The sequence below is a fragment of the Rhodamnia argentea genome, chromosome 11 (genome assembly GCF_020921035.1).
Source record: "Rhodamnia argentea isolate NSW1041297 chromosome 11, ASM2092103v1, whole genome shotgun sequence".
Lineage (NCBI taxonomy): Eukaryota > Viridiplantae > Streptophyta > Magnoliopsida > Myrtales > Myrtaceae > Rhodamnia > Rhodamnia argentea.
The window spans coordinates 1,125,202-1,152,611 of record NC_063160.1 but is presented as its reverse complement, the minus strand read 5'-3'; the positions used below and the strand labels follow the sequence as shown (position 1 = coordinate 1,152,611).

Genomic DNA, 27,410 nt, shown 5'->3' with positions numbered 1-27,410 from the left:
ACTTCAACCATGCTTTAGCTTTAACAAACAATTACGTCAGAGACTCAGAGCCATACCTTTACCCCAACAAAAATTGAAAGTTACTACATTATTAACTAAAATCCAAAGCACTGGAACTCGAATGCTGGATCCGAAGGGGATAGAGTCAACGGAGGAAAAAGAACAGAATTTGATAAGCACGGGCATTTTTTTCCATGGAACTTCTTATAGCATCTTTCAGACATTTACTAGCCATCTTTAAGACTGGTAGTCACCCTTGCCCTTGAATTCACCTTCCATATTAAGATAAAATAAGATTGGGCAAAAGAAGCCATACCAGCAACAGAAGTGAAGACAGATGCAACCCTCTCGTCGACCACCACAGATTATTATGATCAGAACTGTTTCAAAAATGTTTCAAAAATCTCAACAGCGTCGTTCACTTTATAATTGCCTATGACAAGCTCACACTGATTTCCAGTCTCATTGTCCCGTACAAAACTCCAGCCGCTAATGCTTTTTCTTGTTATGTATGCTAATGGAGGCACATTAACTTTACAGCCCATGGTGATACATGCAAAAATAGATTACAGAAAAGCTGGGAGGATAAGAATAACACCATATACATGGCAATCCCATGGCATACAACTGGGAATCAGAACAGGTACGTAGTTAGTTGTACGTCGGAGGAGGCTACAGGTGACCACAACTCTTATTCTGTCAAAAAAACCCCCGACAGGTCATTTCCTTGAGCTTTTGAAAAAGATGAGGAATGGATGCAGCCAAATCGCTTCTTTACATTTTTGTTGGAGGCGACAGTATTTAAGACCTCAGGGGCAACTTTCCATCTACCATCTCTCCTGAGTGAGAAACTTCTTCCTTGTTCCTTCAGTCCAGAGACAAGGAGCAACTTTGAATTTTCCCTCATCTTGACCATGAGGATCCGGCTTGTCCACCGGCATCAACACAGAGATCTCTTAGTACATTTAACCAGGTAATGAAAATTTGTCGGCAATGGAAGGAAGATTACCAAGCCTGTCGATATTTTAGAAGTTCCATCTATCTAATTGCCGCTTGGCTTCAGCCATGTCTTTCTGTGCCTTCTTTCTCCGGTAAAATATGGGGCAATCCCGGCTGCAAAGGTTATGATATCAATTATGTGAATGACAAACAAGCTATCTTAAAAAGTATTTGCCAAAAAACAAATTAGAACCTTGTGCAAAGTACATCCTGATGAAGCGAACCCTGGCATTCTTGGCACTGTGTCCAGAGCTTTCCAAAAAGCTCCTCAAGCTCGGAGACTGCAACCATTTTATGCAAGTAACCAAATTGTGCTATACATCCAACTAAGGTGCAGGAAGAATATATAACATCAGCAGAGATGCTTACCTTGAGATACCGTTCTACAATACAATTCAGCTTCCCTTCCCTTGCAGTGTGAACAAAGAGTTCCATTTGTATTGCTGGTATAGTGGACAGAAGTAATATAACTCAGGGTTGGCACACAAGTTTGAAGACACTATGCAAACTTTGTTTTCGTACAAAAGTCCAACAGAAAAAACTTTGCCAGTTTCAGATGCCAAAATATGAGAAGGGAGCTCAAGAAATTTCTTTCCTGACAAAGCAACTCATTGGTTGGACAAGAAAGATGAAGTACCCATATGAAGAGAATGCATACTATAACTTGCATATGAATGCTATTGGAGGAACATTACCAAAATTCCTCATCCAATGGGCAATTCAATAAAGATGAGACAGATTGCTTTGTGCATAACGTCAAATTATATGTTGATCTTGAGTGGTTATGGCTGTCTCAGCATCGCATGGTGACGTTAAACAATGGAGCAGCAGCCACTAGCAAGATCATTCTGCTTTCCTCATGTTTATTGAGGATTACTAGTCCAAATATATAAAGTTTTGAATGAAATCTAGCTTTTCATTAATCAAATATTTGAATACTCAAACAAAATTCAAGATTTCACAGATGTTACTGGCAGTCTAGCAGGAGATACGCTGATTTTAACTTTTCCAGTTAGTCCTTTTTCTAATGTAAACTCTAGTCCATCATTCACAGAATAGCCCCAGAATGCGATACTACCTTTGACGCACTATTTTGCAGATGACCAGAGGACTGTTTAAACAAGGAAAAACAACTTAAGAACAGAAGCTTACCCTGTTCAACTAAACCATGAGATTTTAAACCAAAGGGCCAAAAAACCTAGAGATCAATGAGATCTGAAAAGAAAGATACAAGCACACACGAAATTGCTGCATAAGAACTAAGATGTTATCAATACCTTATCAAAGCTTTGCAACCAATGCAAGTTAGTTGCTTCTTGGCAAATTTCATGATCCCACTGTTTGAAGGAGTAGAGATTGAAATAGATCTTGTATGACTTCCCTGAAGAAGTTCCTTGCTAGCATTCTTCAAGATTGGTTCGAAGATTCTAAGAAGCGGCTGCAAAAATTGAAACCCCTTGACCAGTGAATGAGTGATTTTCATTATAAAATGCAGAATGACCAATAAAATTACCTTGCTAATTTGATTTTCTAGATAGTATTGAGGGTCAATTGGGATGTTGTTTTCCAGCACATAGATGGGATCCTCAGATCTTTCATAAGCCTGTCATCACCAAATACTTTTGAGAAAAATGGTACCATGAACAAAGACACTGAAGGAAGAATGGAACCCCTGACTACCTTGGCACCTTTTGCAGCTTTAATGATGACATAAGGTACTCTATCACCAACAGTTGGAGCAGTGGCAGCATCTCGCTGTCAAAAAAAGAATAATTACACACTAGAAATTCCAAAGAGCAGGAAATGGATATATATCATGGAAAGTAGCATCTTAACTAGCCAAAGATCAATATGGATAGAGGCAAAAGGTCATTAGTTGCTGCAAAGACAGGCTGATTCTATCCAATAAAGACATTAACCATGTTGTCAATTTAAGAGGTGTTCCAGAGATCTAGGCAATCTCAGAACTTGACATAAATCAAGGCAAAGGGAATCTAATTTCAAATAAGAGGAACACCCAAGGTTCTATACTAAAGTCATGGTCCTTCCATTTTGTATTATGCACTTCCTTTAGGAGCTTCATTCAATGAGAATAGTAAATGGCACCCAACCTAATCATTTTGACAACATAAAAAAAAAAGCGGGACAGTGGGAAGAGAGTTTAACTAAAAACTAACGTGATTAAAAGTGCTTTAAAAACATATCTATGTGTTCCTTGTCCATTTTCGCTATCCTAAGGTGGCAAAAAAGACCAATAGAGATTTCCTAGTGGGAGCCTGATATTGTCCTTCGGGATAGCAGGTCCACACTAAAATAACTTTTGCTATTAACTCAAGCACCATAGGCAACTGGACCTGAATTTCAAGGAGAAGACCGATACCAGAGACAACTGACAGTAGCAAAGTTCGGTATGACAGACAAGAGGACATATCCTGAACCAATCTAGGAGCTTACCGGATGCGAAAATGAAAAAGAACACGGGGTAGGAGTTCTTGAATAAAGCAGAGAATTAAAAAAGCCATAGAAATGATATTTGGCAGGCAAAGACAGTTTTGAATTCCTGCTGTAAGTCCTCGACTATGCATGGATAAAGATATCATATTTACAGGCTGTTGATAGTTTTTTCAATCTGTAGAGGCAAAATTCGATACTAAAGCACCATGGTGCCCTGAGCATGATTGTTTACAAGAGAGGGATGCTATCAACTCGGGAACATTAAAAGGTCATAAGAAGTATGATGACCTACATGTTCAAGGGAAGTCCCCAGTTTTTATAAAGAACTGAATTTAACATCATGAATGAATTATGAATGAATTATCATTAGCAATACAAAACCTTAAGAAAGAACTCTCATTGGCAATCATAGAAAAGGAGTCAGCATGAGGACTAACTGATGTTTTCTCCGTAAAGTGTGAAAGTTAAAGTAAATCATCTGCACCAAAGCAAGTCTCAACAACTTTCTATTCTCACTTTCAGATTGACTAAGTGACAGAAAAGACAGTTGAGGGATAACCATGGCATGAAAAGAAACTAGGCCTAAGGAAAAAGCAACTGACATCCCTCTTCCCATATTTTGGATTCTTTGAGAAAGAGCAAGGAGCAAGAGGAATCTTAAAAGGAATTGAAACATAGATGAATCTGCTCATATCCAGAAATTTTACAGCTTATTAGCAAGTTCAACTGATGAATAAGGGATCACAAAATAACAAGAAGAAATAATCAAACATGCTAACCTTGCGCATGCGTTCAGCCAGCTCAGCATGAGCTGTCTTTACATCATAATCATCTCCTGACTTTGTCAAACCCTGCGAAACTCTATGTAAGTAGGTAACTAAGCATCTGAATAAAATTCACAATGAAAGACAAAGAAATGGTATCTTATGGTCTGTAAATCACTGGAGTTAAATGACATTGAGGTACCATAATTCTTTTTCACCTTTGTAATAACTAGAAGCGACAAATCCACTCTATTCATGAGAAGGTCTGATATAGTGTTCTTGACGTATTGCACTGCCTCAGGAATGTCTCTGTCGATAAGTATTTTATGAAGACACTCAGTCACCAGGTTTTTCACCAGTAAGCAATTGTCTCTTCTGACAGTTTCAATGCCTGCCCATTGTACACAATTACTGGTATAAGTTTTAATAAATGGAAGAATGTAATAATGTTAGGGCAATGTAATAATGTTAGGATTCATAATTTTACCTTTTGTATCCATTTTGTCGAATTTCTCTGGACTCGTCCAATAAAGGCCAGCATACCTCTTCTTGCTGATCAACAAATATGGATAGTAGACCTTCTCAAACTCTAGTTTGATGGGCTTAAGAAGTGGAAAAAAGAGAGTATGTTATAACATAAAACACTAAGAGAGACTCTTCTTATAGTGCTAGCTAAGCCAATCATCATTAGCTGAAAGCCAATAATCAACAGTGAAGTCATTCCAAAGTGAAACCAATGGTCATAGCAAATAAATCCAAGGTGTGCATTGTCAATGTTGCTCACAAGTTGGACAGCCAAATCAAAGCAGAAGTTCGTAAAAATGGCACACAATGCCAGACTTCTTAGCATTAAACTATATCTGTTGGTATAAACATTCTTCATTGTGGATAAATGCAGTTGGGAGCCAACAGCAAAGCAACAGCTTCTAAATCTTCTATTAACTTTCTAATCACCATCTTCCCATTAAAAAAGCCCTTCCTATGCCTAACTCCCTTCCAGAAGCAGTTCCTTAAACAAAGATCATAGCAACTATAGCCTCCGAATGCGTATTGTCAGAATTTCAATACAGGCCGCACAAGATGTTAGGACAACAGAAGTACTTAAAGTGGTCCCATAACCTTACATAATTTAGCCTTTATTTCGTGGATCAACACCAATTCACTTGGGTCTATCTGATTGGTAAGGCGCCAAAGTGACTCACATGTAAATCCTGATTGACTCCTCAATTCGCTTGATTTATAATCTCTAATATTTGACTATACATAAGGATCCAAGTATGGACACCGTTTCTCCATCAACATCCTATGAGAACAGTGGATTTTGGCCGATTGCATCAAAACTGAATGCTAACAGTACAAAAGGCTTATCAATGTGAGTCATGATCCCCACACCTTATTGCATATATTCTCACACCATTAAAATTACCAAAATCATATAATAAAAATAAGCACCCTGGCTTATACTCTTTAATGCATGTAAAATGTCTGTCACAGTGAAAGAAATCAAATGAAGCGCTCATATTATTATTAAAATTTTGTCTGGAAAAGATTGTTGTGTGCTCATGTAGATTTTCATCTTCTTCATCTTTTGCTCCTCGAAGAGTAATATTTGTTAAGCTTGGAGTTAACTTGAACCACCATTCAGGCAAAGATCCATCTCAAAAGAACTGCAGAATGGGGCATTTCCTCAGTTGTTTGCACTTTGCTTAAGATGGGGCAGTTACTTTCTTTGTGTGAGAAATGATTGGTTCCACTGGACACTATCATTAGTGGGCCAGTTTCTTTCACCAGAGGGTAAATCATAACATAGAAATTTTGGACAGACTGGAGTCATTAGCTCAGAGAAATGAGGGTGAATCACCTTCAGGCAGGTTCGATTGTAGTTTTGAAAGAATGCGAAATCTCTTATTTATGATCATATGGAGCTTTTAAGAAGAATATGGCGGCAAAAGTCAACTAAGATTCTACTGGAAAAAGCAATACATCAAAGCAAGTTACTAAACATATACATATCACTGTGAAGCTGTAAGGTCAACAACATGAATATATTACCTTGATGAAAGTTCCACTAATATAATCGGCAGCTTCTCTTCCCAATTTCATTGCTTCTTCCACTGTAGGTACACCAAATTGTACCATAACTGAATCCGTGTCACCATAAATAACCTGATGACAGCATGTAATTCCATTAGGATACGTAGCATCTAAACTTCAAGTAAAACAATGCAGAAGATTACATGAATGGTGGTGTGAAATATCGACTATTTGAGGCTTGGATTGAGCTATGTCGCATATGTGTGTGTGCCTGTGCGTGTTTGTGTTGTGTGTGGATGAGACATTCAAGGCCTCTAACAAGTCATAACTTCATACTTTTCTAATACTCTTTACAATCTCTATCTGCTTCATAGTAGAGATTGCAAATAAGAATTTATAAGGAGATGTAACATGCAATATGCACGACCAAGTTCATAAAGTGCCAATTTTGCTTTTGTAAAATCAAAAGGATTGCTTCAACATGAGTTGTTTCATTAGATTGAGGTTTTCCTTAGATACTTCCAGATTGCATTGTTGATCACCAGCTATACACCAAGACAAATTGAGTAGATGGGTTCCAGCACTGCAGCTTCTTCTTTTGAAGTAGTTCGTGATGAGAGTAGCAAATTGCTCCAAATGCAAAAATCAAAGAAGGTTTGTCCAAAGAACTAATAATTAAGGAGTTAACAGAAGTACCAATCGAGCTCCACCACCATCACGAAAAAGAAAGAAAGAGCTTCATAATGCCTAAAGTCAGAGAGCAGTCACATTTTCAACATTTTACTCTTTCAAACCACTCAACACATGTGAAAATAAGTCCAAAAGATTAGTTGAAATGGCAGCCAAATAATAAATGGTGGCGCTATTTCTACCCCCTATATGACTAAATCCACCCAATTTAAACCACAAAGATAAAATCGCCCCCAATCATTCAATTGCAATTTAAGTGGTGGCCCTAAATGCATTCACTTTCCTTCTCTTTTTAGTTTTTCTATTTTTATGTAGGATCCAGTTGCTGCCATAGTTAAGAATTTCATATGTTTTGCTTTTGTTTATCGTGGGCGCTATGTTTCTTTTTTAACGATAGATTTTAATTTAATGGAAATTAGTTTATTAAAAAAGAAAAACTTTCAAGAAACCTAAAATCAAGAAACCCTCTTTAAGGATTTTTCAAAATAAAATCACAGTTACATTCTCCAACCTGAAGCTTAAAAAAGATGAAATTTAATTATAAAAAATTGCATAAAAAGAACTTTTTTTAAAGTGAAATCTCATCATTTTGGATTTGACAAAATCAATATCATCCCTCAAGTGTTCATGAAAAAAAAATCAAAGTACCTTATTATGCATAAGTTTTCACATCAGTGTCCTTTAGTATATTCCTAAATATTCCTATAGTGTCTTACATTCTTTGTGTGAAAATATCTCGCCAATAGTAAGGAAAAAAGACATTCTTTCATGTGGTAATTGGAAGACTTGATATATATTTTCTTGGAAATTTCTCTATTCAACAAGAAATATTTCCATGAAGTAAAATTTAAATAGAAAAAAGAAAAAAAAATAGTGCCTTTATTATACAAAAAATATCCACTAAAAAAAATGTGAAATGCTTAATTATGACAACTTGATCCTAAATAGAAATGGAAATAAAAAAAGGAAAAAAAGGACGGGGGGCCACCACTTTAAATTGCAATCGCATGATGGAGTGGTAATTGTCTTTTGAGTGAGAATGGGAGTGGATTCAGTCATATATGGGGTGGAAATAGTGCCACCCATAATAAATCAAGATGCCACAGAGAACTCATGGAAAAATGAAGATTACAGGGTAACAAACAATTCTCTAAAATGATGAAGATGACAGATCATCTCTCATATTTTTCATCAGAGACTTGAATGAGAGAAACAGAATCTGCAGATTCAAATCGTTCAAGTATCACAGATCTACTATTATCGAAATATCTACAGAAACAAAAGAAAGCGCCAACTTTAGTGCAAATGATAAATTTTCAGGAAATTGGAATCCCTAGGGTGAATATCCGGAGGAAGTATTCCAGCTAGAATGCTAATACACAAAAACATAAAATACTCTATATACAGCTCTGGCCAGCTTTATGATCAACTCGACAATGAATAAAGCAGAAATTATTGTAGATAACTACCTCCCCATTATGTTCATACCCTCCAAGCACGGTAAATTTATCTTCAACAAGCTTTTTTGTATGCTCAATCATCTGCCGACCTACATTTAAAAGACTGTCATAATTTATATGAATCGCAGGTTAGTTATTTGAAACCTCAATGAACTATGTTATCAGAACCTCACCATAGCTCGTGACACTTGAAGATATCTCGAGGCAGGGTAACTGGCCAATAGTAGCTCCAGTAAACCCATATACAGAGTTTGCACTAATCTGAAAAGTAATGCAAATCACAGGAGTCATTCTGCTGGCAGTAGTTATGATGGTTTGCATTATGGTATACATTGGAGATAAAAAAGAAAAGCAATTAAGTGAACCTTCAAAGCCAACTGCCGACCATCTAGCACGGCCCTTTCAAGTGGATCTTTTGCCTCCTGAAATAATCAACAAAAAAGAGTTGTTTACCAAAGGTGTGGCAACAAAGATGAAATTTAGTACTTTTAGTATCTTGTGGCCGTGATGCTAGATAGCAATCATGTTCATGCAATGTAATCACTTTAACACATGCCATGGTGTGAAGATGGTTGACATCCGATAGATACTTAAATATTAAATCACACTTTGATCTAACAACTTAAGCTTTTAAAACAGTTGGCGGTGATGCCACAAAATCTCACATGGTATCGGTGAAGGAGGTTCTGATTTCAAATCTTTTCAGGCCTCATTTGCCTCCCCTATTAAATATTCCACGCTTAGTATTAGGCAAAAAGACCGGACTAAGAGTGAAGGAGAGTGATAGAATACTTAAATATTAAATCATGCCTTCATCTAACAGCTTAAGCTTTGTTAGGAAATATTCAAGTGAGGGCAAAATAGTCTTTTATGTCTATAGGGTTCGCTTATAACTTTGTAATCTCTCTTTGGTTAATGATAACAATTATCTTCTCCTTAAACATGGTATCGAGCCCGGAGAAACCACCGTCGCTCTTGCCGTCGGTGTAATCACGACACCCACCGCCATCGCCATCCTCCTCCACCACAGATTCATTCATCGGCACTCTCTCATCATCGACGGAGAGACTTGCGACTCTCCATAGCCCTGCTCACCCACTCGCGACCCTCCCACACCACTGCAAAGAGACTCGCACCCACTCGCGACCCTCCCACACCACTACAGAGAGACTCGCGACCCTCCCACACCACTACAGAGAGACTCGCGACCCTCCCACATCACAACAGAGAGCCACGTGACCCCCCACACCACCGCGGATCCCATCGTAATCCCCTCTTCTTCGTCGCAGATCCACTTGCGACTTCCCCATCTCTCGCCAACGGAGCGCCAACCCATTCACGCCTCTCCTCTACTAGCGGATTTCTTTTTCGGTCGAGTTGCAACATTGGAGTTTCCTACGATCATGAATTTGGACTTGAGGCACTTGCTCCTCCTTTGTTACTAAGTTATTCGGGTTTTGTTTTATGGACTGGAGTTCATGGAAGCTTCTAATCGATCTGGTCCTTGTTGTTTCTTTCTCAACGCTTTGCAAACAATTAGTTGGTCTTATTGGTGTTGTTGTTTGTGATTATTTTGACGTGTCACTTGAATATGGTTATTCGAAGGGCTGCTGATTGTTTTATTTGAGGATTGGTTTTTTGCTTCGTTTTGGAGACAAATGGAATTGAGTGGCTTATGGTAATTATTTGTGGCTAATTCTGATACTTGAGTTAAACATTTGATTAGCTTGACATTCTTTGTTTGTTAATGGCTGCTTCGGGGTCCTCTACTAGTTTGCCACAATTGCAAATGACCTCCGTCAAGTTAGATGGAACTAATTATGCATCTTGGTCTACAGCCGTTGAAGTTTACCTCACTGCCACTAAACAAAGTGTTTTATCTTAAATCTATGGTCCCCTCGGATGAGAGTAAAGTGCCCGATTGGCTTGCCGGAGATGCAATGATTCGTACTCTATTGTGGAATAGTATGGATCCTAAAATTAGTCCTCACTTCATTCAATGCAAATCTGCTAAGGAAGTCCGGGAAAAATCTGCTTTACTTTATTACGGCGAGAACGACATGACACAAGTGTGTGACACGTGGGAAGCCCTATTTGATCTTCAACATGGAAACCAATCCTTATTTGAGCATTATGCTCGTTTCACGACACTTTGCAGACAATTAGACACTTATCTTCCAGCTTCGAACGATCCGGCCGTTCTCATCAAACGACAAGAGGATCTTCGAGTTCTACTATATCTCAAGACCCTCGAACCTGAATATTTCTCCTTTCGCCAGCAAATTACCTCTCGGAGCTCCCTTCCTACCTCAGATGAGACTTTCTCCCGAGCTCTTCGTTCCACCCTTGCTGAAAAGATCACCTTAGCAGTAGAGACAAGTGCTATGATTTCTCATGGCACTAATATACGTGGAGCTCGCGGTCGTGGTTTTCGTGGTCGTGGTCGTGGTTTTACTCCGAGTGGAGGTCGTGGAGGCCGTGATGGAGGAGCTAGTGCTCGTAGTGCCACTATCTTTGGGGGGGTGGTCGTGGCTCCCGTTTTTGTACTCATTGTCAAAGGGCTGGACATACATAAGCTTATTGTTATGCACTTCATCCCGAGCTCCGACCTAACTTTACTGCCTATGCAGAGGCAGATGATTCTCTCTTACAGAATCCACCGGACTCTACTAATATGCGGAATACGGGTGATTCTATTACATTGACACGTGCTGAGTATGATGCCTTGGTTTGGTCCCAACAGGTGACAAGTCCTTCGGCACCTCTTGCTACTCTGGCACAAACCTCAAAAGGTAGTTCATCCTGTTTATTTTTTGCAGCTTCTAACTCTTGGGTCATAGACTTTGGAGCTACTCACCATATGGTCGGCAATTCTAAGTTGTTGTCTTCTCTTCGTTCCAAACCTCCTGGAATGTCGAATTTTGTTACATTAGGCGATGGTTCACAATCTCGGGTTAATGGCAATGGAATTGCACATTTGAGTCCATCTCTTTCTTTGTCATCTGTCCTCCATCTCAAATCCTCATATAATTTAATTTATGTTAGTTCTTTGACTAAAGAACTAAACCGTTCCATAACCTTTTTCTCTTCTCATTGTGTCTTTCGGGATCCGAGGGCCGGACGGATGATTGGTGGGGGACATGAATCCAATGGTCCGTACTACTTTGACAAGAAGGTGCTAGCTGCTGCAGTTGTGATAGACACATCCTCTGATGTGTTCCGGATGCATTGCCGTGTTGGTCATCCGCCTCCAACCACTCTTAGGTGTTTATTTCCCGAGTCTCGGTTTGAGTACGTGAGTTCTTTTCAAAGTGAAGCTTGTCGGTTTAGTAAACACCATAGGGTTTCCTTTCCTTCTCGCATTCAGAGTCGTGTGTCGAGTCCATTTGAGCTGGTTTACTCCGATGTTTGGGGCCCGTGTCGTATTCCCGATATTTACGGTTTCAAGTACTTTGTTACATTCGTGGATGATTTTTCCCGAATGACTTGGTTATTTTTAATAAAGGATCGTGCTGAGATTTTTCATTGCTTTCGCCTATTCTATTTTGAAGTCTTGAATCGGTATCATACTTCTGTTAAAATTTTGCGCTCGGATAATGCCAAAGAGTATTTTGCCGTCACTTCAGGTTTTCAACCTCTTCTTGATTCTCATGGTATTATTCATCGGACTTCTTGTTCATACACTCCCCATCGAAATTGTTAGAAGTATGAAGGGTAAAGTGGTCTTTTGGGTTTATTTGATTCCAATGTATAAATACTCCTTTACTTAATAATATTATAAGCTTCTTTTTCCTCTAACATGGTATCAGAGCTACCATTAACCCTAAACCCAGCCGTTTACCGCCGTTAACCACCAAACACAGCCACCGACCACTGCTTAATCACCGCCGACCACCCACCGGTTACTCACCTTCGACCATCGACCCTCTTCCCGCCACCACCGGAGTCGACCGCGGGACCACAAGACCACCCGGATCTAGCGTCGCCGGGCCCCGCGAGCTCGGACCCGGGCTCGCCCAGATCCAGCGACCCTTGCGGGGGTGTCGCTTAGGCCGGCGAGCCTAGCTCAGGCGTCGCCCGACGTCGACTAGGCCCGGCAAGGCCAGATTCAGCGTCGCCGAGACCCGGCGAGCCTTGGAGGGACGTCGTCGAGCTTCGCTTAGGTTGGCGAGTCCAAATCTGGCATCGTTCATCGTCGGTGAGCCTTGCAGTGACTTCATCCAGCATCGTTGAGGTGTCGTCCATTGTCAGCGAGCCCAGATCCGGCACTCTGCCTCTCGGTTTTGACCCTACAGCACTCGCAGCCCCTCTTTTACTTGGCTATGGCTCCATAGGTTTGATTTTTTGGTGAATTAATGGTCATTACAGCCCTCTGTTGCTCTGTTCTGGCTCTACAGGTTCGTTTCTGTGTTGGATTGATGGTTATTGAGTTTCAAAGCCGACGCATTGAAGTGTTAGCTTGTTGATTAGGCTTGAGGATTATGTGGGTAGCTCTTAATTAGATATACTGATCTGTTTGTGGAATGCTTCTGACTTTTTGGAGCTGACGTGAAGCTGGGTAGGTGAATTTTTTGGGATTTTGGAGTTGATTATTTGGAATTTTGGTGGGTTATTAAACTGTTAAGGATGGGTGATCTCGAGAAGAGTAAAGTTGAGAGCGGTTACGAGAAGAATAATTCTGTGATGACCGAGGTGATTTCATCCTCGTCTAATCGAATCAACGATAAGAAACTCGAGGGTGGTACAAACTTTCATCGGTGGAAGAAAATTGTAAAACTTACTTTGACAGGTAGGAATCAACATAGACATTTAAGCGAGACTCAGCCCACAAATGATGAGACTTGGGATGTTATTGATGCACGTATTACGGGTCAGATGCTGAATTCTATGGAGAGTAATATAGTTGATTTAGTTACTCATATTGATACGATTAAAGAAGCGTGGGAGTATTTGGATGTATTGTATTCGGGCCAAAATAACCTTTCACGAGTATATGAGTTATCGCAGGAATTTTACCGATCTAAGAGGAAAGGACGTTCTATCACGCAATATTTTGCTGATTTTAAGAGAATGTATGAGGAGTTGAATGTTGTTCTCCCTATTTCAGCCAATGTTCGGCAGATGCAACTTCAGAGAGAACAATTGGCTGTAATGGGATTTCTAGGAGGTCTTGGCCCCGAATATGAAACTGTCGGGTCTCAAATTCTTGGAGGAGAGATCGTTGCATCACTCACGGATACGTTTGCTCGGGTTCTTCGAGTATCTCGTGAGTCCTCTCAAGATTCCACATCTGTGGTAGATAATTTAGCTCTTGTGTCACGCTCTCGAACCGGTAATGGGATTAGAAGTGATGGAGGAAATCGTGGAGGATACAATGGGCGTGGTGGCCGAGGGGGAGGCCGAGGCACGGGAACAGGGAGAAGCCAAGGCCAACCGCATCTTTATGGACAACCTCAATTGTCTACTGATCACTCGGGGGCAGCCCGGACTTGTCATTATTGTGGCAAACCAGGTCATATTCGGAAGTTTTGCTACAAGTTACATGGGAGACCGGGGCAACAACAACGGTTTGCAAATACAAGATCTGGTGCTGATTCTTTTCCACAATCATCCGAGGGCAAGGTAGTGGTTATGTCTGAAGAGGAGTTTGCGCGGTACAATCGGTCTCAAAGTTCAGAGCCTACTTCTTCCACTGCTACTTTGGTACGGACGGGTAATGCTACTGCGTGTGTTTTAAATGCTTCTCGTCCTTGGATCATTGATTCGGGGGCTACCGATCATATGTCGGGTCTTTCGGGTATATTTTCCTCTCTTACTCCATCTTCATCCACGATTACATTAGCCAATGGTTCATCTACTCATGTTAAAGGAGTTGGCACAGTTCATCCAACTCCTTCATTGCCTTTGTCCTCGGTGCTTTATCTTCCACAATTTCCATTTAATCTCATGTCCATCGGTAAGTTAACTAAAACCTTTCGGTGTTCGGTAACATTTTATCCCGATTCTTGTGTCTTTCGGGATCCGGCTACGAAGAAGACGATTGGTAAAGGACGTGAGGAAGGGGGATTGTATGTGCTTGAAGACTCAACTTCATTTGCATGTTACGGTGTTACTTCTCTACATCGGATCCATTGTCGTCTTGGTCATCCTTCCCTACATAGTCTTGAGAGATTAGATTCCGGTTTTAAGTCTATTTCTAGTTTAGAGTGTGAGTCATGCCAACTTGGCAAATTACATCGTATTAGTTATCCTCCTCGAGTCATTAAACGAACAGAGTCTCCTTTTTTGCTAGTTCATTCCGATGTTTGGGGACCATGTCATGTGACTTCCAATTTGGGTTTGAGATATTTTGTCACTTTTGTTGATGACTATTCCCGAGTTACTTGGTTATATCTAATGAAAGATCGTTCAGAGTTGTTTTCTATATTTTGTGCATTTATATCTGAAATTTTTACTCGGTTTGGTGTGCATGTTAAAGTTTTACGTTCTGATAACGCTAAGGAGTACTTTTACGCACCTTTTACTGAATTTATGACACGGCATGGTATGATTCATGAATCCTCTTGTCCCGATACACCACATGAGAATGGCGTTGCTGAAAGGAAGAATAGACATTTGTTGGAAGTTACTAGATCTATGTTATTTGAGATGAAGGTCCCAAAAACATTTTGGTCTGATGCTGTCATGACTGCGTGTTATCTCATTAATCGCATGCCTTCTTCAGTTTTGCGAGGTGGTATTCCTTTTTCTACTCTATTTCCAAATCGGTCGCTATTTGCCTTACCACCTCGTGTTTTTGGTTGTGTCTGTTTTGTTCGTGATCATCGACCCAGAGTATCAAAACTTGATCCAAGGGCTATCAAGTGTATGTTTTTAGGTTATTCCCGTACCCAAAAGGGGTATCGTTGCTATTCACCATCATTGAAGAAATACTTCATAGCTGCCGACGTCTCATTCTTTGAATCCACTCCTTATCATGAAGTTCCGATTACTATGTCCGAATTGGATGAAGAATTACTTGTGACCACCATTCGGTCAACTATTCCAGCGGTTTCACTCGCATCTATACGGGGATCACGTCCTCTACAGGTTTATACTCGGCGTCCTCGGGTTCATACTCCCCCCCTTTCTCCTGTCACACCAGCGTCATCTTCCGTTCCAGATCCGATGTTAGTCGATCCTCCTCATGTATCCGATCTTCATCTTCCTATAGCTCATCGCAAAGGTACACGTGCTTGTTCTCGGCATTCTATTGCAAATTTTATTTCATACTCTTCTGTGTCTCCTCCTTTTCGAGCCTTTTTATCTACCGTTGACCAATATCCTATTCCCAAGTGTGTATACGAGGCATTACAAATTCCTGGTCGGAGGACAGCTATGGAAGAAGAATTAAAGGCTTTACGGGTTAATGAAACTTGGGACTTGGTACCTCTTCCTTCCGGCAAAACCGCTATTGGTTGTAGATGGGTGTATACTGTGAAAGTTAATCCCGATGGTTCTCTTGCTCGCTTAAAAGCGAGACTTGTTGCAAAAGGGTATGCTCAGGTGTATGGGGTTGACTATTTGGATACTTTCTCTCCTGTTGCCAAGCTTGCTTCTGTTCGTATTTTGATCTCTCTTGCTGCCACCTATAATTGGTCCTTATTTCAACTTGATGTCAAGAATGCCTTTTTGCATGGTGCTCTACATGAAGAAGTTTATATGGAGCAACCTCCGGGGTTTATTGCTCAGGGGGAGTCTGGTGGAATGGTTTGCAAGCTAAAAAGATCTTTATATGGTTTGAAGCGATCTCCACGGGCATGGTTTGGAAGATTTTACGAAAGTGTACTTTCTTTTGGGTTGTCTAGATGTAGCAATGATCACTCTTTCTTTTATAGATAGTCAAGGGAAGGCAAATTGTTCTTGATTGTGTATGTGGATGACATTATCATCACGGGAGATGACTTGGTTGGTATAGTTGAACTAAAAATCTACCTTCAGAAAGAATTCCGGACCAAAGACCTAGGAAAATTGAAGTATTTCTTAGGAATTGAGGTAGCACGATCACGAAAAGGTATTGTTCTCACACAACGAAAATATGTCCTGGATTTACTCACCGAGACGGGTATGCTGGGATCAAAGCCTCTTGATTCACCCATGGAACAAGGAGTTAAACCGGTTGCTGAGGGAGGAGAGCTATTCGATAATCCCGAGAGATATAGAAGATTGGTAGGCAAATTGAATTATCTCACGGTTACTCGACCGGACATTGCCTTTCCGGTTAGTGTGGTAAGCCAGATTTTGTCTTCTCCTCGTACTTCTCACTGGGATGCGATAATTCGAATTTTAAGGTACTTGAAGAAGACTCCAGGAAAAGGAATTGCTTATCAAAATCATGGTCATAGCAGAGTTGAAGGATTTTCTGATGCTGATTGGGCGGGGTCTCCGGATGATAGGAGATCCACTACGGGCTATTGTACATTTGTCGGAGGAAATCGGGTGTCGTGGAAGAGTAAGAAACAGAGTGTTGTTGCCCGCTCTAGTGCTGAGTCAGAATATAGAGCCATGTCACAAGCTACATGTGAATTAGTGTGGATTCAAGAGTTATTGATTGAGTTAGGATTGAGAGCTTCGGTTCCTATGTCTTTATGGTGTGATAATAAGGCTGCAGTGCATATAGCTTCCAACCCCGTGTTTCATGAGAGAACAAAACATATTGAGGTTGATTGTCATTTTATTCGAGAGAAGCTGCAAAGTGGAATGATTGTTCCTAGTCATGTTAGAACTGGTGAACAACTTGCAGACATTTTTACTAAACCTTTGGGTAATGGGAGGATAGAATATATTTGTAACAAGTCGGGCATGATTAATATCTATGCTCCAGCTTGAGGGGGAGTGTTAGAAGTATGAAGGGTAAAGTGGTCTTTTGGGTTTATTTGATTCCAATGTATAAATACTCCTTTACTTAATAATATTATAAGCTTCTTTTTCCTCTAACAAGAATGGTGTTGCTGAGCGTAAAAATCGCCATCTTCTTGATGTTGCGCGCTACCTCATGTTTCACATGCATCTACCTAAAACCTTACGGGGTCATGCAGTTCTTACAGACTGTTTCTTAATTAATCGACTTCCAACTTCTGTTCTTTAGGGGGAGACACCATTTTCTATATTACATCCAGATCATCCTCCCTTTCCATTACCTCTACGCGTCTTTGGTTGTGTTTGTTTTATGCATAAACTTACTCCAAGTATTGATAAGTTAGATCCTCATGCGGAGAAATGTATCTTTCTCGGATACTCTCGAACTCGGAAGGGCTACAAATGCTACGATCCTAATCGTCGTCGTGTACTCATATCGGCAGATGTAACATTCTCAGATGGAATCTACGGTGACTCCTAAAGGGGGTGGATGCGCCTTACCGACACTCACTTCCTTCAGAACTGTCCACGGGATTTCGGTTTGCTGACCGCACCTATCATCGACGTGATACAGCTCCCACTCCAATGGTACAGACTTCTCCAACACATGATTCATCTGTTCCCTCATCGATTGCTGCACCATCCTTTGATCCTTATCTACCCATCGCTTCTTGGAAAGGTACACGTTCTTGTGTTGGCCGTCTTGTGAATCGTTATGCTCCTTCTTTTGGTCTTTCTTATTGTCTTCGTACTCGTCATCCAGTTTCAAATTTCTTATCATATGATCATTTGTCTCCTAGTTTCTCTATCTTTGTCTCGTCGTTGTCCTCTATTTACGTGCCTAGTAGTGTTGCTGAAGCCCTCGCTCATCCTGGATGGCGGCAAGCCATGGAAGACAAAATGAAAGCACTCATTGACAACCATACCTAGCAACACGTTCACCTACCTACGAGTAAGCAAACTATTGGTTGTCATTGGGTTTTCACCGTTAAGGTACATCCCGATGGCACTCTTGATCGTTTGAAGGCTAGATTAGTTGCAAAGGGATATACTCGGACATACGATGTTGACTATGACGACACTTTTTCACCCGTTGCCAAAATTCCATCCGTTCGTGTCTTTATTTCCCTGGCTGCTCGTTTTGGTTGGCTTCTTCATCGGTTAGATGTGAAAAATGCCTTTCTCCATGGTGATTTGACCGAGGAAGTGTACATGGAGCAACCACCTGGATTTGTTGCTTAGGGGGAGAATTTGGTATGTCGCTTACATAAAGCCTTGTATGGACTCAAACAATCTCCTCGTGCTTGGTTTGGTAGATTCGGTGATGCTGTTCTCAAGTTTAGATTGAAACGATGTCAAGTAGATCATTCGGTGTTTAGTTCCATCTCGGCTGATTGTATTCTTTTGGTCGTACACGTGGATGATATTATCATTACTGGTAGCGATTCGGATAGTATTCAACGGCTTAAGCGGCTTCTACATACGTAATTCAGCACTAAGGATGCGGGACGCCTACGATATTTTCTAGGTATTGAAGTTGCCTATTCACATGTAAGTATCAATTTATTACAACGAAAATATGTACTTGATATTCTTGATGAAGTTGGATTTCTTGGAGCAAAGCCGGTAGATAGTCCTATGGAACCAAATGTGAAATTTGACGCGAAACATGGACAACTATTACATGATCCGGGAAAGTATCGGAGATTAGTGGGAAAGTTGAACAATCTTCTTGTCACAAGACCCGATATATCCTTTGCTGTTAGTGCGGTTAGTAAGTTCTTGAGTTCTCCTCGTACTACTCACTGGGATGTTGTGCTTCAGATTATCAAGTACTTGAAGGGAGCGCCGGGTAAAGGACTACTTTTCAAGAACTACGGACATCCGAACACTACGGGTTTTTCTAATGCAGATTGGGCTAGATGTCCTACTGATAGAAGATCTACATCGGGTTATTGTGTGTTCCTTAGAGATAATTTAGTTGCCTGGAAACACAAGAAACAACATGTAGTTTCCCGATCAAGTGCTGAAGCAGAATATAGAGCTATGGCAAATGTGACATGTGAATTGCTCAGGTTGAGGATGTTGCTATCAGAAATTGGTTTGTCAACATTAGATCCATCCGTATTACATTGTGATAATCAATCAGCTATTCACATTGCAAATAATCTTGTCTTCCATGAGCGAACCAAACACAGAGGTTGATTGTCACTTTGTACGGGAAAAAGTTCGGAAAGGGGAGATCATTCTTCAACATACAAGGACGGAGGATCAATTAGCGGATATCTTTACTAAATCACTAAGGGGGAGTCGAGTGAGTTTTCTTTGTAACAAGTTGGGACTATTTGATATTTACATCCCAACTTGAGGGGGAGTGTTAGGAAATATTCAAGTGAGGGCAAAATAGTCTTTTATGTCTATAGGATTTGCTTATAACTTTGTAATCTCTCTTTGGTTAATGATAACAATTATCTTCTCCTTAAACAAGCTTTAAAAACAGTTGGCGGTGGTGCCACAATCTCTCACAACATGCATACTTTCCTGCTTAAAAGCATGGAGATTGACTCAACAACAAGCTGCAATCATAGTGCAGAAGAGAGACTGAGACTGCTACAGTCACTGTAATCATTCAAAAACGAATGTAATTACCTTCAGGTCCGCCTTTGCTCTTTTACGAGCAGCTAGTAGTTCTTCAAGGATCTCTGGCAAGATTCCCTGCAAGGAATTTATTTTTCTTCATATATCGCCGTGATAATTATGCAATTCAGCCTTCCAAAATATTACAATAGTAAATTCAATAGGAATAGCGATTATCAACATTAATAGGTATAACCTTTTGCAGATTCGATTTGACAAATGTTTCACCAGACGGAGTTCTATTAACACACTCTGGTGGGAGGTTGAGCTTGCGAACATCCTCAGGAGTAACCTTCAAACATAATGAAGAATAGTATAAAAAAAAAAAAAAAAAGAGTCTAACACAAAATGCTTCTACCTTAGATGAAAATGAAATCTATTTTCCTTATATCAATTTGTCTTGAAATAACTTTAAGGCATTATAACGAGCCATAGCAAGAAGAATCACCAGTGTGCAATAGCACAAATTATAGGCCATCATTATTGATGGATATAGAGAAGCAAAATCCAATGTTGCAATTGGCTTTTCATAGAAACCTGCCCTGGCCTCCAGAACCTAAAAAATCATGGAGCATCGAGAATTACTGAGTTATATTCGAATTGTCTCAGGCTCCAAGTCAAGTAAAGTTGGTTTTCCTAAAAATGCTCAGTCAGAGCAACATAACTATTAGCCAGTGAGAAAAGGGTGTAATTGGCAGTATGCCAAAACTATCTCGCAGTTTTCAGATAGAGAAGCTTAAAAGATCAACTCACTGTAGCACCCTCAAATGTTCCTTGCTCAGATCCGGCCTGTTTCATATTTGGGATAACAAGGTTCTTCTGCTTCGCCTTCCTAAGAAGTTGGGAAAGCACCTGCAAAATGAATTGGTAGGATTTTCTGACATCAGCAACAGTCTTTGGAATGACATAATCATCAATTTAAAACCCAAGAATACCTGACCTTAATGCTCTGCCCCCGGGAAAGAAGGAAAGATATAGGAACACCAGTGACCCTTGCCATCTCCACATAATTGTAAATGAACATCAGTTTGTCCAGCAACCGCTGTGGGAGATAAGCATCCTGCGATCAAAAGAAATGTCATCGAGTTGATGCATTAGTCGCAAGCAATGTCTCCTAAAGCAAAGCTATAGTTAAAAAATAAGTGAAGATAGATGGATGTTTCCGACAGTGTCTACATCCCGACGGCAATCACACCTCATTGAATTCTAGAGGAATAAAGGCAACACTTCAGGAAAAAAAAAAAAAAGGTTAGACAAAGCAATACACTCGCATCAAGACAATCTATCAATGCTCTAAAGCAATTTAACTGATTTGAACGGTCACGTAATCCAGTCAAGCAATTTCTATAGACCATGCATCTACAGGACACTTATAATGCACATCATGAAAGCACTCCGTATTTACCACATAATTCTGCTGGAATATAAACCAACAAACAATGATTTGATGAACAACTGTTATAGCCTGTGACCACTCTTAATAAACAAAAAAATATATCAAAATGTACATCCAAGTAGAGAAATGCACTACATCACACTAGATAGGAAAAAAAAAATGGCAACAGCTTTTGATTTTCCTGTGGCTGAGAAGCCTCAAGCTCCACGCCCCCTGCAGATTACTAGCTGATTCTGGTATTATATCAAAACCGCACATACTACCCAACCCAGCCAATATATAGGATCGTGTATGAAGCAAGTAGAAGAAAACATGCAAAGAATGTCTGTACCTTCAAACAATAAACGGCAAGCCGCCTCCTCGTTTCTGCATTGCCATTTTGAAGATCCGATATAATTGAATGGTGAACATCCTCTTTCTGCATGAAAAGAAGCAGCAAGAACTCGTATAAGATAGTATGACTACTCCCAAGAAACTTATGAAGGGACAAAATGTTCGATAGCAAAAGCCAATATTCGTTCTCTTAATTAACTTATGGAAAGCCAGATCCCTAGTTCTTCAAACTCCTACTAGTGGAAGCATCATATTGCGAATGCGCTAATATGATCATTGATGCATCAGATATAATCTCATACAGACAGGCACAGTGCACTGGCATATATTTCCTTCAACCATGCATGCCGCCAAAGCACGCGCATGAAAAGCATTGTCATTGGGACATGAGCTATTATAAGCTAATATTGTGCTTCCTAGCTCACTAATAAGGAGCTGATAATTGAAAGAACCAAATCAACTAAATCTTATGAGAGGGAAGAGTTCGGTCAAACCCAATAAAAGAACTTTCCAATCGTCAAAATGCACATTAAATTAACTTCTAAATATGTGTATCCTTCAATAATCATCTTCAAAGATGTGAGACTGGCAATGCTGAGGCCCTCAGGAAAAAGTATTCTCAAAAGTAAAACTGTTAGAGAAGAGATCAGTTGTGGAAGAAAATAATCCAGCTCTTAGACTAACAAAGCATTTATTAAGGTGCAAGTATTGAACAACAAATAGAAGTCACATTTTGTTTTCAGCTCATCAAACTATGCGAATAATGATGCAAGTTTTCCCTCGTCATGAACCTTAAGCTAGGGCATAAGGGAATCAGATGTGAACTTGCAAAGCTGGTATCACATTTCACCTTATACCGTTATCTTTAAAATTATGTTATCCCTATAACATGATTCCGGATGTACACCATGCTGTGATTCCCAAACCAAAAAGAAGCACCTCAAACTAATGAAGACATTTCAATCACCGGTCACTTCCAACTGCACAAACGGTACAGAAGCTTTTCCTGCTAACCACATAAACTACCTTGCATCTCGATCATGCACATGCCAAATGACAAAGACAGACCCCAAATAAGCAAATGCTGACCTAAACTTTAGCAAGAGATTGAAGCTCACCTGTTCGGAAAGGAAGTGCGCCGAAACAGAGTTCAACGAATAAGAACTCAGTTTATGATCTCGTTGCATAGCCTATCAAATCAGAGAAGACTTCGGGTCATCGATATATCTCCCTGGAAAAGAGCTAGGTACTCAGGTAAAACCTCTGGAGACTGTACCTGGAACAAGTCAAATTGGACCCTCCCTTCAATGGTAACTTCTTTACTTTCCCTTATTCCATACTGCCTGTGATACAAAGAAGCATTGATGAGCCACACTGGCTAGTGGCATCAAGTCATGCAGAACTGTAACAAGATCTGCAAATTTATATATCAATAAACCACACTAGTTAACTAAAAGCACATCAGAATCCGTTTACATGCACTACCTCAACTTAATTGTGACAGCACATCTGCTTTGGAGCGGATCCAAGTCAATTCCCAGTGTCAAGAAGTAATGACTGTAGTTTCAACTGTCATTGACCTTTTCGTGCTACTTTTGCACTTAGGAGTGCTAGTTTGTTTGTTCACTAAGATCTTGTACTTTTCAACTTGGATTTTTGGTGCTTTCAGCTTGAGGGTCGTATTTATGGAACTTCCTTTGATCCTCGAACTAGGTAACATTTGTTGGTGGAATCGCCATTTCCACTATGTAACTATCAAGTCAAGTAGTAGCTGATCATTTGTTCCTTTAAAGAGAGAGTTAGAACATTGGCAACTACATTGTGAAAATGAGGCCATTCAAACTATCATTGTTACTTAATACTAAAAGGACTATTTTTTTCCTAGTACTTTAAAATTAGACCTTTCGACTCAATTTTATAGAGATCAGACCAATGCAGCGGCTAACTTGATGTCAAGTCTTAAATACCTTGAGGAAAAGGTTGTATCTCTTACACGGACCCTGCTATTCCTCACACGGCCCAACATAGGAAATTCAGGAATGCCCAAAGCTTCAGCTCTCTGCATAATAAGGAAACCAAATTATTGACGATAGGCACCATAGCAATATTTGATACAGGAACTAGCATAAATCTACTCAGCTGCAGGTAATATATAAAGCCTTGAAAAAAAGAAACCCTCAAAATTAACTCCCACTAGCCATCAAGCTGACCAGTTCATCAATTTGGTGCAACTAAATGAAAGAAAATTGAAACCTCGTCTATTTTTCTTGAATAGCGGGCACAGAAAAAATAAGGTTGGTCACCAGCCAAGAGATCGCATGTGTTGCAATTACACCCCAGTACTAAACAACTATAAAGCAGGTCGATGCATTAGCATGTTATATCCAAAGGTCGCAGGAACATGCCAATGACAGAAGAGAGGGAACCAAAAGATGCATTTTGACTTTGGAAGCTGCTGGGCTTACTTACGCTTGCTACAGTGCCCGTTCCATACCAATAATAGCATACAAAACCAGAACCCTAAGACCCAGTAGCCTGGCTAAGATAGATATTCATATCCAGAACTCATTATCCATGAAAATAAGGTTTAAAGCATGAATATCCACAACAAACAAGCCATCATCTCCACTAAGATGAACCACTAGATTCATATTCAGCTGTCACAGGAGGACACTGGAATTACTAGTTTCCTGAAAAAGTCTAAGCCAATTATGGCCGTGAAAAATTTAAAAGATTTAACTGTTTCCAAGATGCATGTGCAAAGACTTGAGCAATCCTAACTGATCCACACAGGTAGTAGAACTTTAGCAGTGACAGAGAAACCGAAGTGAACAAATATGGACATTGGAAATTCTCGATTTTACTAACCTCAATAAGATATGGCAAATCAAACTTGCAGATATTATATCCTATTATAATATCGGGGTCGATTTCCCTGATAAAATCCTGCAACCAAACCGAGGCTTACTGTAATGGCCATACTTGCTAAAGAAAATCATATTATGTCCCAACATGAAAAATGAATCTAAGGACAACATAACTTGCCTTACCAAGTATAGTGAATGGGAGGTGTTTTACAAAAATGAATTCTAGGACAACATAACTTGCCTTACCCAGTGCAGTACATGGGAGGCTTTTTTTGTGTGTGCACGCACGCGCGCGTGTAATATGGGTGGTGGTGGGGGGGGGGAGGGGTGTGTGTTAGAGACGAAATAATAGAATCAACTAAACAACACCTTCTGACATTTGACGATTCACTGTAAGCAATATTGTTACAACATTACTACCATGTAGCATAACTGCATCCACCCAACCAAATGCCCAACAGATATTTCTGGTGAGAAGGCAAATAAATCCATAGAGATATAAAAGTAGCATACACCAAGAAAATAACAGTTTCAGACACTTTTTGAAGATAATTAACATATACAGTGCCATTAGCGACAAAATGCTAAAGCAGTTTAAACCATGCATAGATCTAGTATATACACCTAAAGCAAGACGACAAATCCTTTTCCAACAACAGAGAAAAGAACTTTAGAGACAAGCCCAATACCCTCCAAGCTAGCAGGACTTCTCTTTCCACGTCAAATGACATGACATCAACACCAACTATCGGGGAGCATGACTTCAGGGTCATCACATTCCGCACAAACGGCTGGCTCTCTCCCTGCAAGGTGACTAGATTGGCCACCTAAAAGACACCAATAGTTCCCAGAAATAGACGAATAAGATGATTGCAATGTCTAAGCCAGTACTTTCAAAAGTTTTTCTGACTAGAGGGATGGAAAATTTCAGACCTGGATAACCGGATCATGGATAGGCTCTGGAAAATGACCTTTTCGACCGGCACACTCAATGTCAAAACTCAAAATGCGAAAAGGAGCCATCTTAGAGAATTCACCTTCTGGGGAATGACTGATGAGTTCAGAGTACCTGAGCAGGTATGTTAAGTGAAACCACGACACAAGTATACCCTTGACTCAAAAATGAAAATGAAGGAACTCTCCTCTTCTTTGAATAAGTCACTATATATGTCCAAGGATACAAGCAATCGAACTCCAACTGGCAATAAGACAAGTTTTTGGCTGTCCTTCGGTACTTCCCAGCAGGTGCTTCAATCCAATTGCCACCAACAACATTGCAGTCAATCATAAAGCGAAGTGCAAAAAGGATGTTGCTTTCATATGTCATGAAGCTCTTCGTCCCCAACCCATCAATCTGAATACCTCTGTCAAGAATACCTGCCATTTTGAAACCTCAAATCAACAGGAAGAAATTCTTTGTATAAACATGCAAATTTCTACACCAAATAAAGTTTTAATACAATGTGATATTTTTCGCCAATCTGCACACAGATGATTTCAAAAGGAAACATGAGAAGAAGAACCATGCATCCAGTCAAACATATTCCTCAGAGTGTTTCTCAAACAACACAAGCCTGAGATGTTACCACGGCATGTGGTCACCATTGTTGGCAATGCGACCACAATCTTGAGAAAAGGATGAGAAGTTTGCTGCTGATAATACATAATACTTCTTTTCTGCACCAGTTCTATACGTCTAACGTACTTAGGCACTCTGCCATTCCTGCTTGCATCTCTCATCCTTCCCTGAGGAACAGTCGTATACGAGTTTTCAAACCAAGAAATTAAGGCTATTTAATTAAAGAAGCAACTCGTCTTTGTCAAATGACAGAAGATACCTCGAGAACTTGATGAAACCGGGAAATATCATCTGGGCCCATTCCTGGAGGACAACTAATGTAGAAGTACGGCTCAAACCCATGAACATTGCAGCAAACACTATGCCCTACCGCACAAGGTTAGCAATAAAAAATCCACTATGAGATTCAATGGAAGCTAAAAGAAGGGATAAACATTAGAGAAACTGTCAATTGTTGAGGCTACTGAGATCTACATGCCGTGCTTAACAGAGGAAATACAGCTGATTACTGAATCATGGCCTGACCAGGACTAGTTTTAACTAAAGAAATTACCTTGACTAGATGAGAAACTATATCCCGTGGAAAGCGAAGAACAAAAGTTAAATGAGGAAAGCAAAGCAGCTGACCTTCCCTCGTGACCCCGAAAATACGAATAATTGCAGCAGGCCCGAAACGATCAGGCAAGAGTTCCCTATGACACTCCCCAATCACGTAATCGATCTCCAATTGCTGATAAACTGAATCCCCAAAGCAATTGAATGAACAAGACAGAAATCGCTTAAAACAAACCCCTAAGCCAAGACGGCACGACCAAATTCAAAAGCCCAGCACAAAGACGCTCACCGACGTTCTTCGACTGCGAGACATAGGCGTCGGAGAGGGGCGGGCGGGCCCACTTGGCGAGGCGCGAGGCGAGGCCCTGGCGCTCCTCGATGTCGCGGAGGATGACGGATTCCTCGTCGTCGTAGGGTATTAGGGTTTCGTCGAGATAGACGTCCTCGTCGAGGAACTCTTCTTCGAGGGGCGGCTTCGGGGTCTGCTGCGGCGGTGGCGGTGCGGTGGCCTGCTGCTTCGACGGGTGCGCCGCCGGGGAAGGGTGCTGGCTCGTGGGAGGTCGTTTCCTGGTAGAAGTGCTCATGGCTGCGACTCGGTGTAGCTCTCTGTGAGTCGGGTGCACGAGTTCGAGTTCACAGAGAGAGATAAATGTACGAGTTTAGAGAGAGAGAGAGAGAGAAAGAGGCGGAGGAGGAGGGAAAACTGGAGATTCCCGCCAGTTTTGTGGGGGATTGTGTAGCGAG

General features: G+C 40.5%; 1 protein-coding gene across 3 annotated transcripts; it reads right to left on the bottom strand.

The window, feature by feature from the left end:
• Positions 1 to 756: 756 nt before the first annotated feature.
• LOC115750488 (DNA polymerase delta catalytic subunit) lies at positions 757 to 27,410 on the bottom strand. 3 transcript variants are annotated; one of them, XM_030687870.2, is made up of 31 exons: positions 26,956 to 27,409; positions 26,739 to 26,849; positions 26,371 to 26,477; positions 26,119 to 26,278; positions 25,714 to 25,909; positions 25,466 to 25,601; positions 25,222 to 25,359; positions 24,534 to 24,611; positions 23,633 to 23,724; positions 22,942 to 23,008; positions 22,784 to 22,855; positions 21,664 to 21,750; positions 20,877 to 20,996; positions 20,690 to 20,788; positions 20,385 to 20,492; positions 20,133 to 20,228; positions 19,949 to 20,014; positions 8,767 to 8,823; positions 8,575 to 8,662; positions 8,411 to 8,490; positions 6,270 to 6,383; positions 4,705 to 4,819; positions 4,436 to 4,608; positions 4,233 to 4,304; positions 2,680 to 2,754; positions 2,513 to 2,602; positions 2,277 to 2,437; positions 1,369 to 1,442; positions 1,193 to 1,280; positions 1,010 to 1,113; positions 757 to 922 (listed from the first exon to the last, which is right to left on the bottom strand). In XM_030687870.2, exons 1-30 carry the CDS (start codon positions 27,248 to 27,250, stop codon positions 1,026 to 1,028), a joined length of 3,303 nt encoding a protein of 1,100 aa, XP_030543730.1. In that variant the 5' UTR covers positions 27,251 to 27,409; the 3' UTR covers positions 757 to 922; positions 1,010 to 1,025. The 3 variants fall into 3 exon arrangements, 2 of the variants coding, with proteins under 2 accessions (XP_030543730.1, XP_048128086.1); XM_048272129.1 differs by having other exon boundaries at positions 757 to 1,113; XR_007196818.1 differs by lacking the exons at positions 757 to 922; positions 1,010 to 1,113; positions 1,193 to 1,280; positions 1,369 to 1,442 and having other exon boundaries at positions 2,378 to 2,437; positions 2,688 to 2,754; positions 26,956 to 27,410.

Coding starts and splice junctions, on each gene's coding strand:
- LOC115750488 (XM_048272129.1), bottom strand. CDS start 27,250: ATGAGCACTTCTACCAGGAAACGACCTCCCACGAGCCAGCACCCTTCC. Junction 26,478..26,738: donor TTTCGGGGTCACGAGGGAAG/GTCAGCTGCTTT, acceptor CTTGTGCGGTAG/GGCATAGTGTTTGCTGCAAT. Junction 22,856..22,941: donor TCCAATTTGACTTGTTCCAG/GTACAGTCTCCA, acceptor CTGATTTGATAG/GCTATGCAACGAGATCATAA.